Genomic DNA, 14319 nt, shown 5'->3' with positions numbered 1-14319 from the left:
TTGAGATGGAGTGTCACTCTTGTCACCCAGGCTGGAGTGCAATGGGCTGATCTTGACTCACTGCAACCTCTGCCTCCCGGCTGCAAGCGATTCTCCTGCCTCAGCCTCCCAAGTAGCCGGGATTACAGGTGCCCAGCACACCCGGCTCATTTTTGTATTTTTAGTAGAGACGGGGTTTCACCCTGTTGGCCAGGCTGATCTCGAACTCCTGACCTCAGGTGATTCACCCACCTCGGCCTCCCGAAGTGCTGAGATTACAGGAGTGCACCATGGTGCCTGGCCTGGTTTTTGTTTTTGTAATACTAGTATGCTTGGTGCTTGAACTGGTACAGGGAATGGAAGATTTTCTTCATGTCCTCATAGAACACAAGACATAAGAAAAACATCTTTAAAATTTATTTATTTAGAATCCGGGGTGATCGCTCATGCCTGTAATCCCAGCAATTTGGGGGGCTAGGCGGGCAGATCACTGTAGGCTGGGAGTTTAAGACCACCCTGGCCAACATGGTGAAACCCTGTCTCTACTAAAAATACAAAAATTAGCCGGGTTTGGTGCATGCCTGTAACCCCAGCTAGTCGGGAGGCTGAGGCATAAGAATTGCTTCAACCCAGGAGGTGGAGGTGGAGGCGGAGGCTGTAGTGAGCCAAGTTCATGCCACTGCACTCCAGCCTGAGTGACAGTAAGACTTTGTCTCAAAAAAAAGAAAAAAAAAAAAAAAAAAAAAACCATAAAATTTATTTAGAGACTCGGTCTCGCTTTGTTGCCTAGGCCGACCTCGAACTCCTAGGTTCAAGCGATCCTCGCACCTTATCCTCCCTTGTAGCTGGACCAACAGGCATGCACAGCATTTTTAAAAAATCACTTACTATATGTAATATACCAAAGTAAAGTTTTTTTAGAAGTTAAAAACATACTCTTATACTAAAATGTCATGAGCACATATCAGAGATTTATTAACATTGTTAATGAAGATAACAGGATGACAAATGGATCAAAGGAGATTGCAAGAAACTGATATTTACATAGTAGAAAAAAGAATGCAGGAATAAGATTGCGAATTTAAATGCAAAACTAGGGACAGGTGCAGTGGCTTACACCTGTAACCCCGGCACTTTGGGAGACTGAGTCAGGTGGATCACTTGAAGTCAGGAATTCAAGACCAGCCTGGCCAACATGGTGAAACTTCGTCTCTACTAAAAATACAAACATTAGCTGGATGTGGTGGCGTGTGCCTGTAGTCCTAGCTATTTGGGAGGCTGAGGCAGGAAAATTGAACCTGGGAGGCCAGTTGGAGTGGCTCACACCTGTAATCCCAGCACTTTGGGAGGCCGAGGCAGGCAGATCACTTGAGGTCAGGAGTTCGAGACTAGCCTGACCAGCATGGAGAAACCTCGTCTCTACTAAAAATACAAAAAATTGGCTGGGAGTGGTGGCTCACGCCTGTAATCCCAGCACTTTGGGAGGCCAAGGCATGTGGATCACGACGTCAGGAGTTTGAGACCAGCCTAGCCAACATGGTGGAACCCCGTCTCTACTAAAAAATTACAAATATTAGTCGGGCGTAGTCGTGGGTGCCTATAATCCCAGTTACTCAGGGGGCTGTGGCAGGAGAATCACTTAAACCTGGGAGGCAGAAGTTGCAGTGAGCCGAGATCCTGCCACTGCACTCCAGCCTGGGTGACAGAGGGAGACTCTGTCTCAAGAAAACAAAACAAAATACAAAAAATTAGCTAGGCATATGGCCCATGCCTGTAATCCCAGCTACTTGGGAGGCTGAGACAGGAGAATGGCTTGAACTTGGGAGGCAAAGGTTGCAGTGAGCCGAGATCTCGCCTTTGCACTCCCGCCTAGGCAACAAGAGCGAATTTCTGCCTCAAAAACAAAGAAAAAGAAAATTGAAACTGGGAGGTAGAGGTTGCAGTGAGTTGGATCATGCTGCTGCATTCCAGCCTGGGTGACAGAGTGAGACTCTGCCAAAAAAAAAAAAAAAAGTAGTTAGTGTCCTACAGTGCAATGAAAACAAAACCTTAAAGGTTATGTTTTCTACCAGACAGAAATCATTTTAACTTATCAATTTTCTGAAGGCTAACATCTAACTTTATAGAATGGGTGCCCTAATTGCTGGTAAATAGAAAGTCAAACAAGGTGATGGTTCCGTAGAGCATAAGATAACTTTTAGGCAGGCAGGTTAGACAGTGCTCTAGTGTAACTTTTTTTTTTTCCTCTGGAATCTGGGGTCTTGCCCTGTTATTCCAGGCTTGAGTACAGTTGTATAATCATGGCTCACTGTAGCCTTGAACTCTGGCCTCAAGTGATCCTCCTACCTCAGCCCCCCAAGTAGTAGGGACTACAGGCATGTTAACAGCAGGCCCAACCAAGTTTTTTTTGTTTTTTAGAGAGATGGAGTCTTACTATTTTGTCCAGGCTGTAATGCAGTGGCACAATCATGGCTCACTGCAGCTTCAAACTCCTGGCCTCAAGTGATCCTCCTGCCTGCCTTTGCCTCCCAAGTAGCTAGTATTGTAATATAACTTTAAAGAGGCACATAACTTTTTTTGATCTTAATTCCAAGTTTTATAGAACTTTTCTTTCTTGTTTTCTTGAGACAGTCTTGCTCTGTCACCCAGGCTGGAGTACAGTGGCATAAACTCAGTTCATTGCAGCCTCCACCTCCCAGGCTCAAGCAGTCCTCCCACCTCAGCCTCTCTAGTAGCAGGGCCTACAGGTGCATGCCACCATGCCCCACTAATGTTTGTATTATTTGTAGAGATGGGGTCTCGCTATGTTGCCCAGGCTGGTCTCAAACTCCTGAACTTGAGCAATCTGGTCACCTCAGCCTCTCAAAGTGCTGGGATTACAGTCATGTGCCACCACACCTAGCCAACAATTTTCTTCAACAAAATAAATTACAATTGAGTTCAAGAACTAAAAGATCGCTAGATCATCTGAGGTGGAAAAGAGTCCTTGGTAAAAGTAATTATAAGTAGTTTTGAAGTAGAATTGTGAAATTGAGAGTTTGGAGAAAGGAAGAGGGTAGTCACAAGTAGAAAAAAGGAGGCATGACACTTATATTCAGAGAAAGATTGCCCCACCCCACCCCTCAAAAGCATGTACAGAAAAGGGAGTGAGTATTTTTCCAGGGTGGATGATGAACTAAGGTGGACAGGAAGTGAAAACCCTTAGAACAGAAGGGCACAATTCATAGGAGGCTTGGAAGCTTGTTTTTAAGAATTTGATTTAATTTAAAAGGCTTTTGGATGAACAAGATACCCAAAGAAGACGATTGTCACTGGGTAGGAGATTGCAATTATTGCTTGCATTTTAGGGCTTCTCAATTGAAGGATGTAGTTGAAAGAGCCCAGTTCCTCAAGACCCGTCTGTCTCCAAAAAAAAAAAAACGAAAGTGGAGCTGCAGATCCCTCTCCTGTTCAGACTGTGAGAGCTGGCTCAGGTCCCCTGCTGTAGTGGCCCAGGAAAGCCTGGACTTGCTTTTTCCTACAGAGCTGACTCCCTCCGGGGCTACCATGAAAGGCTGGAGAGAGAGCCCTAGACAGAGAAGCCAGGAGACCATTTGAGAATTCCTTTGGGTTTCTTTCCTTCATGATTCCCTTTCTTCTCATTCTGAATTGTTTTATTTATTACGTAATATTTGGTATATGCAAAGGAATATATGACACCTTTGTGTATGTTACGAAACACAAGTATTTGAGGATCCCCACCTCCACCCAATTTTCCTTTGTGGTTTCTTTGCCAGTAAAAGAGTTAACTCATCCGTTGCTTAAAATATAGGATGCTTGAGTCACCAGTTTGCCAGCCTGTGTCATTCAGCACCTCCTCCAGACTCTTCCCAGGAAGGTGACCCAGAATCCCCTTGAAGTACATGATACTGTCCCTGTGCTCTGATGTGCCCCCTGGTGTTTGAGAGTGGAGTGATTTTTAGACAGCAGTTTGCCTCTTAAAACCGTCCCTTTGTTTCCTACATTATTGCTTGCGTTTTAGGGCTTCTCATTTGAAGGATGTGGTTGAAAGAGCCCAGTTCCTCAACTGCTCCTCTGGGTGACTAGAGTGAGGGTAACTGATGTTTTTGGTCCTGGAGAAAGCAGTGGTGATCACAAATAGCGGAATGGTAGAGAAATGGTTATCTCACATTGACCTTCAGGTTTGATACTAGTCTACATTTGGTTTTAAAAATAATTATTAGAAAAAAACATTGTAGATGGGGAGACGGGATCATTATAACGAAAGTTCTAGACATTCAGTCAGGATACTTGTTGGGAATTAGATTTTGCATTAATTTCCCTCAATGGTTTTAGTCCATCTCATTCCCAGTGGCCTACACGCATCACACACCATGCCTATTTCTATGTTCTTGTATTTGTTGGGCAACTCTAATATGAAAGATAAAAAGAACAAAACGTTACAAATGAAGAAAGTTTCGGTGAATATTCCTGTAATCTTGAGGGTGAGGGTTTTTCTTTTTTTTTTTAAGCCCACAGCACCCGGTATTCCCAGGCAGTCTCCCATCCAAGTACTAACCAGGCCCGACCCTGCTTTGCTTCCGAGATCTGACGAGATCGGGCGCCTTCAGGGTGGTATGGCCATACACGAGGGTTTTTCTTAAGTGTCACACAGAAGCCATGTGATTTCACTATACAGTATAAAATTTGTGTATAGTCAGTTCTGCTATAGTACAACATGTGTATTTCTAAAAATCACCATGCTATGCAAAACCATGCAATAAAAAACAGAGGGGGAGCGGGCATGTTGGCTCATGCTTGTAATCAGGAGGCTAAGGTGGGAAGATCGTATGAGGCAGGGAGTTCAAGACCAGCCTGTGTAACAAAGCAAGACCCCATCTCTCTGATAAATAAAAAATAAAAATCATCTGGGCGTGGTGGTGTGTGCCTGTACTCCCAGCTACCCAAGAGGCTGCAGTGGAGGATCCCTTGAGCCTAGGAGGTAGAGGCTGCAGTGGGCTCTGATCATATCACTGCACTCCAGCCTGGGTGACAGAGTAAGACCCTGTCTCTAAAAAACCAAAACCCAGAACTTACTGGGAAATGGAGGATTAAAGATCACAACAATAAAAAATTTCATACATGACCAAAAAAAGGAAAGACTTATTTTTTAAAAAAGATAGGGACCTAATGGTCAGACATGAGGGCTCATGCCTGTAATCCCAGCACTTCGGGAGGTCGAGGTGAACGGATCACAAGGTCAGGAGATTGAGACCATCCTGGCTAACATTGTCTCTACTAGAAATACAAAAAATTAGCTGGGCATGGTGGCACGCGCCTGTAGTCTCAGCTACTCGTCAGGCTGAGGCAGGAGAATCAACCCAGGAGGTGGAGGTTGCAGTGATCCGAGATCATGCCACTGCACTTCAATTTAGGCGGCAGAGTGGGACACTGTCTCAATTTTAAAAAAAAGATACCGAGGCAGGTGGATCACCTGAGGTCAGGAGTTCAAGACCAGCCTGGCCAACATGGTGAAACCCTGTCTTTAAAAAAAAAAAAAAAAAAAAAAAAAAAAAAAAAAAAAAAAAAAAGATAGGGACCTAATAAAACAGCCATGCAGTTTTATAGAACAGAAAAACTAAGAAATACGTAAATGTCACAATGTAAAGGCACTTGGGCTTGAAAAATACCTGAGGTTTGCTTGTGGGAAGTAGGTGTCATTAGGTTACAGCTTGGAAGTTATCAGGAAGGGGTAGAAGCAGGGCTCTCTGAAGTCTGATGGAAAGTGCTGATATAAGTGTGACAGATGTGATTCATAACACATGCAGTGACCTGATGAAGCTGGTAGATGTTTAAGGTGCATGTGTGTGTGCACACACATTTTGTGCATTCCTGCATGCTCATTTCAGCTGAATAAGGTTTTCTATATTTCCTAGTATTCATCTTATACATAAGCAAATGCAAAACTTAACGTTATGCTCAAATTGTTGCTGGATATATCTGATGCATTGGAACAAATTCACATTTTCAAAGTAGAGTTAAAGCAAAAGAATCAAAAAAAAAACCAAAAAAACCCCACCATGAATAATGCATACTAGCTAATACTAAGTGCCAGGCATGGTGCCATAGATTCCACATGAGTTATCTCAATAACCCCATGAGTTAGCTATAATTGTTAGCCACATTTGTACAGATGAGAAATACTGCAGCTCAGAGAGGTAAAACTTGCCCCAGGTTCCAAGGGTAGGATATGGTGATTCTCTATTGCTATGTCATTCTTTTTTTCTGAACATATTAAAAGAGAAATAACAAAGTAGGAGAAATACTTGCAGACATATAAAAAAAAACAAATAACCATAATACCTGGAAGAATTTAAAAACCGTAAAAAAAAAAAAAAAAAAAAAAAAAAGACAAAATAGCCAGATAGAAAAATGGACAAAGGTCAAGAGCAGGCAGTTTACAAAGGAAGAAATACAAATCTCGATAAAATTGGGATTTAAAAAAAAAAGACTTTTGGCCTCAGTTAGTACTCAGTCATGCAAGACAAAACAATTCCATGTCGGTTTTTTCCATTATCAGATTGACAGAAATGGCTGTGGGGAAACATTAGCAGGAGCATAGATTTTTGAAACCTTTCCAAAGCACGTATACTGGTCCTTCGACCCAGCCATCTAACTTCTGGAATTTATCCTAAGAACATAGTCAGATAAGTGGGGGATAAAAAGAGTTGTTAATAATGCTGAATAACGGGGTGTGGTAGCACATGCCTGTAATCCCAGCACTTTGGGAGGCCAGTAAAGAGGATCGCTCAAGCCCAGGAATTTGAGACCACCTTGGACAACATAGGGAGACTCTGTCTCTTTAAAAAAAAAAAAAAAAAAAAAAAAAGGTTTCTTTAAAGTTAGCCAGGTTTGGTGATGCATGCCTGTACTCCCAGCTACTCGGGAGGCTGAGGTGGGAGAATGGCTTAAGCACAGGAGGTAGAGGCCTCATTGAGCCACACTCACATCACTGCCCTTGAGCCTGGGCAACAGAACAAGACCCTGTCTCAAAAAAAAAAAAATAGTAATAATGATAATGGTGAAAAATGGAAGGCAACCATCCATCATCATTGAATAAATTAAACAAATTTTAATACGCTAATACTGTACGATGGCATACAACATGATACTGTGGGACTCTGAGAAAGATAATGTTCATAATGGTTGACACTGGACGTTCTTCACATTTTATTAAGCAAAGGGAGCAAGGTGCAAAGTAACATATTCAGTGTGATCTCATTTTTGTAAAACCATTTGCATGCATGTATGCATGCTTATGTGTGCAAGCAAGCCTTGTAGAGGAAGAAGTGTAGAAGGGCACATGTTAAAACATTGACAATGAATGACTCAAGAGTAGTGGAATTGCTGGATGGTTTTAATTTTTGTTCTTTTCATTTATATGTTGCCTAAATTTTTCTTTAGTGAATATATTACTTTTATGATTTTAACAAATGATTTAAAACAGAGGTGGGTGCGGTGGCTTACACCTCTAATACCACCACTTTGAGAGGCTGAGGTGGGCAGATCACCTGAAGTCAGGAGTTCAAGACCAGCCCGGCCAACATGGTGAAACCCTGTCCCTACTAAAAATACAGAAGTTAGCTGGGCATGGCTCTAATCCTAGTTACTTGGGAGGCTGAGGCAGGAGAATCACTTGAACCCAGTAGGTGGAGGTTGCAGTGAGCAAAGATCATACCACTGCAGGCCTGGGTGACAGTGTGAGACTTTATCTTAAAAAAAGTATTAAAAACATTGTCTAACACAAGATGCATAATACATACAAAATATAAGAATAAATGACCTTTGTAAACTAGGTTCCCAGCACCAAAAGGGCTGGATAACAAATACCTATTAAAGGATTATTGATAGATTGTGCAGTTCGGAGACACTGTAACCCCATTTGGAGGCTTCAGATTCTTTATTCTTTTTTTTTTTTTTGAGACGGAGTTTCGCTCTTGTTACCCAGGCTGGAGTGCAATGGTGCGATCTCGGCTCACCGCAGCCTCCGCCTCCTGGGTTCAGGCAATTCTCCTGCCTCAGCCTCCTGAGTAGCTGGGATTACAGGCACGCGCCACCATGCCCAGCTAATTTTTTGTATTTTTAGTAGAGACGGGGTTTCACCATGTTGACCAGGATGGTCTCGATCTCCTGACCTCGTGATCTGCCCTCCTCGGCCTCCCAAAGTGCTGGGATTACAGGCGTGATTACGCGCCCGGCCTCAGATTCTTTATTCTTGATCAGAATTAATTTGACCGGATTTCAGGTTACCTTATTTTCAGGTAGATGCTGCAAGGCTGAGCTGGGCAAAGTGATTTGTATTACCTCCAGGCCACAAGCTCCATAAAGTACATGTGAACTCGGGGTCTCTGTGAGTCATGGGGCTGCTTGCAATGTACGGATGATAACAGGAACCTCTAATTTTAGTCAGTTGCTTTTAGAGACCAGAAGCCAGATATAGTTTCCTGGGGCCTCACCTACTTTGTTAAGCAACTTAGCTATAAGTTTAAGAAGCAGCTAAAAACAGGACCAGGGGAGTGAGATGAGCTCGAATGTGCCAGCCTAGCTCCTGGGAGGCCTGTCTCTGGCCCTGGGCTCTGTGGGCTGCCGCAGGAACTGGAGCTTCATTTTCAAAGCTCCATAAAACTTGTACCTTCTCCCAGGCCTCGCTTTTCTGGGCTTCATGGCTCTCTGTGGAATTGAGAGCCTGTGTAATCACAGAATGTGAATGATCAGAGCAGGGAACAGTGAGGAGCCATTAGGACGTTCCCATGGGGTGTAGCTCAGAGTTACAGAGCACAGTTGCACCCTGGTTTCTTCCAGGCCTCTTCTTTTCTGGCACCGCAGACCAGATGGGGTCCTGGAGAGGCTCTGCGTGCCCTGCTGGAGCTTCCCATCACTCCTTTCTGCAGATGCTCCTCTTAACAGCCCCTCTGTACCACTCAGCCCAGTACCCGCCTGCCTGGCTGACTGGATATGGCTCCACTGGAGCTTTTTGTGCGTGGGTTGAAAGGGATTTTTTTTTTTAATTTAAGCAGTCGCATTCCATCTGCCTACACACTCTCGGGCTTTGTGAACTAAGCTTTGTGACCTTTGTAGGTTACTTCACCACACCAGTCCATATCTTCTCCACAAAAGAGTTTCAAGTGTACTTGACAAAATGAGATCAGTGTGCCCCTGTGCCTGTGTAGTGGGTGCTCTGGAAGTATCACTAATAGGGACCTGCATAAGGGTCTGCCCTTCACCAAGCACTCTGGATAAATTATCTTATTAATTCTCAGAGCAAAGAGGCCAAGTGTGTATTTTCAAAGCAGCCTTTTGTAGTGAGGAAACCAAGATGTAGAGAGAAGTACTTGGCCATACTCACACCACTGGTTAGGTGGGCCTCTGGAGACTCACACCCAGGTCTGCCCAACACCAAAGCTTGTGCCCATCTATCAGGCCACCCTGGTCTTCTGCCCTCTTTAACTCTCCGTGGATGAAAACTGTCGGCCAGTGAGTGATATTTTTCTGGCTTACAAAGCAGCCCTCTCTGTTGATTTCCCAGAGAGTTGGGATTTGGGGGGAATTCTGAAAGGTTCAACAAATTATTAGACTTCTCTTAATCGTTTTCTTAAAGCATTTTATCATTTTGTACCTGGAGTGTCAGGACTAAATTATGTTTTGTTTGAATGTGCTGAATTTGAGGACATTTCTTAGTTTAATCATGTACAAGGAATTGGAATTAGTACAAGTTGCAATATCTGTAGCAATCTGCCCATTTCTCCCTCACACAAGGCTGAGTGAGGACAGAGCTGAGTGTCAATCAAGGTGTCGGTAAATAATGCCACTATGTGGGAATTTGTTCTGTGAGATGCTGTTCTGCCCAGCTGGTTTAACTGACTGAATACTTCAGATGCCTAGATTGAAATGCTAAGCTCCAGTTATCCCATATGGAGGCCACACTAGAAAGCCCCAGCAGTTTTATATCTTTATTTACATTTATTTATGATTTATTTTTCCTATTCTTATGTAAGCTTCAAAAAAATTTTTTTAAATTTTATATTTATTTCCAGAGACTGACCTTTGATCAAAAAATCTTTAGTTGTTTGTTTGTTTTATGTTAAGAGAAGGGATCTGGCTAGGTGCCGTGGCTAATGCCTGTAGTCCCAGCACTGTGGGAGGCTGAAGAGGGTGGGTTGCTTTTCAGGAGTTTGAGACCAGCCTGGGAAACATGGTGAAACCCCGTCTCTACAGAAAATACGAAAATTATCTGGGCATGGTGGCTCACACCTGTGGTACCAGCTACTGGGGAGGCTGAAGTGGGGCTTGAGCCTGGGAGGCAGAAGTTGTAATGATCTCAAATTGCGACACTGCGCTCCAGCCTGGGTGACAGAGCAAGACCCTGTCTAGAAAAAAAAAGAGTCTCACTGTGTTGCCCAGGCTGTTGTTCTCAAACTCCTGACCTCAAGTGACCCTCCCACTTTGGCCTCACAATGCGTTGAGATTACAGGCGTGAGCCACCACACCCAGACTCAGCAGCTTTCTGTTTGTCAGATATACAAACATGCCCCAGCTCTGCCCTCCCAACACGCACACGTGCACGCACGGTATCAGAGACCTGAGAAGGATACCCTGGTGGTGGTGGAGTGGAGGTTTGGGGAATTTTTTTTTTTTTTAAGAGACGGGGTCTCGCTATGTTGCCCAGGCTGGAATGCAGTGGCTATTCACAGGTGCGATCCCACTACTGATCAGCACGGGAGTTTTGACCTGCTCGGTTTCTGACCTGGGCTGGTTCACCCCTCCTTAGGCAACCTGGTGGTCCCCTACTCCCAGGAGGTCACCATATTGATGCCGAACTTAGTTTAGACACCCGATCAGCATAGCGCACTACAACCCAGAACTCCTGGGCTCAAGTGATCCTCCCACCTCAGCCTCCCGAGTAGCTGGGACTACAGGCACGCGCCACTGCGCCCGGCTGGGGGAATGTTAATAGTGGTGGTGTGGTGGTTTTTGTTGTGGTATCCAAATCAGAGCATCATGTGGCCTTGAGGGTTTGGAAGGGAGGGGCCATAGTTCAAGAACAAGCAGTAGCTTCTTGGGATCGTGTTAGAGACAGGAAAGAGAAAAGAACGTGGACAATGTAGAGAATTATAGATCTGGAAAATATCTGGGACAAAGCCGAGGCCCCTGACTTCTCTACGGACCAATCATATGAAAAGAAGGGAGTCATGAGAGACGAGGGGTTAGTTGTGGGCTAAGCTGGGTTTTGGAAAGTCTTTGGGAAGATTGACCAAGGAAGAGGCCCTGGAAGCAGGCTTGAGACCCTTTGGGCTGGGAATTTAGGGGTCCCAGATACTTGGAACATGATCTAGAAAAGGGAACATGGTTTCCAGGTGAACACACCTTTGGACCCAAGATCTCTTGCCTAGAGGAAAGCGGTACAATCAGACAAGAGCCAACGTGAGCCCTCGGAAACATGTAGTCCAGGGTGGGGCCGACTTACTGTGTCCTTACCTGGCGACACACATGCACTGTGTTGCGGCAGAACACAAAGCTGGGAGGCAGAGAACTGGTTCTAATCATGTGTGACCTTGGCCAAGTTACTTTTCTCTCTTGGACTTCATATGTGGTCTTTCCATCCTTTCCACTCCTGAAGATCCGTGACTTAGGGGCCATCAACTTTGTTGTCCCTGAGTGTTTCCAAGAATGCCAACAGTGCCCAGGGCTTTACTCAGCTTGGAGAGAGAGCCTCCCTGTGGTAAGGAGGAAAGTGGTTAGAGCAAGTTAGGGTCTGCAGTGCTAGGATTGGAGGTGGCCTCACAAGACAACGTTGCTGTACTCATAGCCTTAGGACAGTGACTCCCTACTTGCTACCTCATCGTCTCCAGCTCTAAAAAAGGCTGGGTGTGGTCGCTCATGCCTGCAATCCTAGCACTTTGGGAGGCCAAGGCTGGCAGATCACCTGAGGTCAGGGGTTCGAGACCAGCCTGACCAAGATAATGAAACCCCGTCTCTACTAAAAATACAAAAATTAGCCGGGCATGGTGGCAGGCGCCTGTAATCCCAGCTACTCAGGAGGCTGAGAAAGGAGAATCACTTGAACCCGGGAGGCAGAGGTTGTGGTGAGTTGAGATCGCACCATTGCACTCCAGCCTAGGCAACAAGAGCAAAACTCTGTCTCAAGAAAAAAAGACGCGAAGTACCTTTGACAAAGCAGCACCACCAAGTACAAAGGTAGTTTCTTTTATGATTGACCAAAACAATCAGGAAAATGAGTGAAAGGGCCTGGAGGTGAGAGTGAGGAGGGAAAAGAACATCAAACAGATAAAATCCTGTCCTGTTCTCCCAGGACCTTGGTTGGCCATCTTGGTCCAGGTGATTCCCACAAGAAAGAGTTTCCTGACCCATTTCGGCCACAGTTTTAGGAAAGCCATTGAGTTTTCATGCCTTAGTTTCTGAAGCAAGTTTGCAAGTGACTATTTTGGATAGCAATAAAATTACTGCTTTTCTTTTGTTCACAGAGATGCTGCAATTTGTCAGTAATCAAGTGGGAGAGTTCCCTGAGCTGTTTTCAGAGCAGCTGTGCAGCTCCTTTCCTGGCAGTGGTGGTACTGGTGGTAGCAGTGGTGGCGGCAGCAGCAGCGGCAGCAGTAGCACCGGCAGCAGCAATGGCAGGGGCAGCAGCGGCGGAGCTGTGGACTCTGCGATGCCAAGGTCATTTAGCCAGGTCCCATTACCTTCTTTCTCACCCTCAGCGGCTTCCCCACAGGCTCCAGCTCTGCAGGTCAAGGTCTCTCCCACCTCAGTTTCCACCACACCCAGGGCAACTCCTATTCTTCAGCCCCGCCCCCAGCCGCAGCCTCAACCTCAAGCTCAGCTGCAACAACAGACGGTAATGATTACCCCAACATTCAGCACCACCCCGCAGACGAGGATTATCCAGCAGCCTTTGATATACCAGAATGCAGCTACCAGCTTTCAAGGTGATTCAGAAATCAGATATGGTAGGGATTGATTGGTTCCAAAGTTTATGTGCTAGTTTGCAGACACTGTAAATATTTCTGTCCTCTTTGGGAATGACAGGTATATGAATATGGCGCTGTCTGAATGAGTTTCTGATAACTGGCAATAAGAATTGGTGCAGGAGCATGTCACATCCTGCAGTTCAAATTAATATCTATTGTGCCTATTTCAAAAATACTTGGTTAAAAAAATCTAGCACGCATAGTAAACACAGGGCAATCCCGATAAGTAATGGTGGAGGCTTGAATAAAGTTAAGTTTGAAATTGGCTAAGTGGCAGCCAGATCTCAGCCACCACAGTTGAGAATTATTCATTTGGCACACATCTGAGCATCCACTACTGAATATGACTTTTAATATAGGTGTAGCAGTTTCAAGTAGCAGGCCTCATGCTGGGCCCTCAGTATGTGTTGAGGGAATGGATGACTAAAAGGGGCTTGTTCTTTCTGTGATGTGCTGCATCCCAGTGCCTTTTCATCATGTTTTCCTCTGACTCTGTGGGGAGCCCTGGGTGGGATTAGTATTGCCCTGAATTTCAAAGAATCTGATAGTTCTTCCGTGGAGTTGAAGAATTTGGAGGGGGATGTAAAGGCAAAAAGCTGAGACAGTCCTTCCAAAATACACTGAAGTCCAGAAAGGATGGGTGGAAATGAAGCCCCAGGGAGGAGTTGAATCTCAACATCTGTTAACTCCCTTGCTGGGTGCAGTCATTTGCTGATTAGCTTCCCTTTCCTCCACCTTGGCACCCAGAGTAATGAAACAATTTGTACTCATTCCCTCAGAAATTGATGCAGCCCTTATGGGATGTTCTTGTTGTCTAAACCAGCTTGTAAATGGCTACATACATCTTCTTCAGCAGCAGGTGGGGAGTTGGAATCGTTATGAAATACTCCATCCTCAGGTTACTGCTGCAGCTACAGTGACAGAATGCATTCCTCATCTCTGTGCCTTTTTTCTCCTCTTCTCCCAAGTCCTTCAGCCTCAAGTCCAAAGCCTGGTGACGTCCTCCCAGGTACAGCCGGTCACCATTCAGCAGCAGGTGCAGACAGTACAGGCCCAGCGGGTGCTGACACAAACAGCCAATGGCACACTGCAGACCCTTGCCCCGGCCACGGTGCAGACAGTTGCTGCGCCACAGGTGCAGCAGGTCCCGGTAGGTGGCTGGAAGGGATTCAAGGAGGCACTGGTTGGGGCTCTTAACTGGTCCTTGGTTGAAGATGTGGTCTACATACTGAGAAGGACCAGCAAGTGTACACAAAGCAGCTTGTAGGACACCAGGATGCACCTATGAGCAGTGTAGAGAGACCTGGCTGGTCCC

The 14319-nt window shown here is 45.2% G+C and overlaps 1 protein-coding gene and 1 non-coding gene across 2 annotated transcripts in view; one reads left to right on the top strand and one right to left on the bottom strand.

Annotated features, from left to right (window-relative positions):
- SREBF2 (sterol regulatory element binding transcription factor 2) overlaps positions 1–14319 on the top strand; it is a 78102-nt gene that overhangs the window by 23539 nt on the left and 40244 nt on the right. The window contains exons 2-3 of the mRNA XM_017510319.2: positions 12501–12962; positions 13973–14154. Of these exons, the coding sequence (XP_017365808.1) occupies positions 12501–12962; positions 13973–14154 (644 nt within the window). The remainder of the gene's footprint in view (positions 1–12500; positions 12963–13972; positions 14155–14319) is intronic.
- On the bottom strand, positions 4489–4607 carry LOC119468466. Its single transcript, XR_005197149.1, has one exon. It is a non-coding gene; the product is annotated as a 5S ribosomal RNA (ribosomal RNA).

This window comes from Cebus imitator, unplaced genomic scaffold (genome assembly GCF_001604975.1).
Source record: "Cebus imitator isolate Cc_AM_T3 unplaced genomic scaffold, Cebus_imitator-1.0 Scaffold435, whole genome shotgun sequence".
NCBI lineage: Eukaryota > Metazoa > Chordata > Mammalia > Primates > Cebidae > Cebus > Cebus imitator.
The sequence above is the reverse complement of the archived record's forward strand: the minus strand, read 5'-3'. Positions and strand labels throughout refer to the sequence as shown.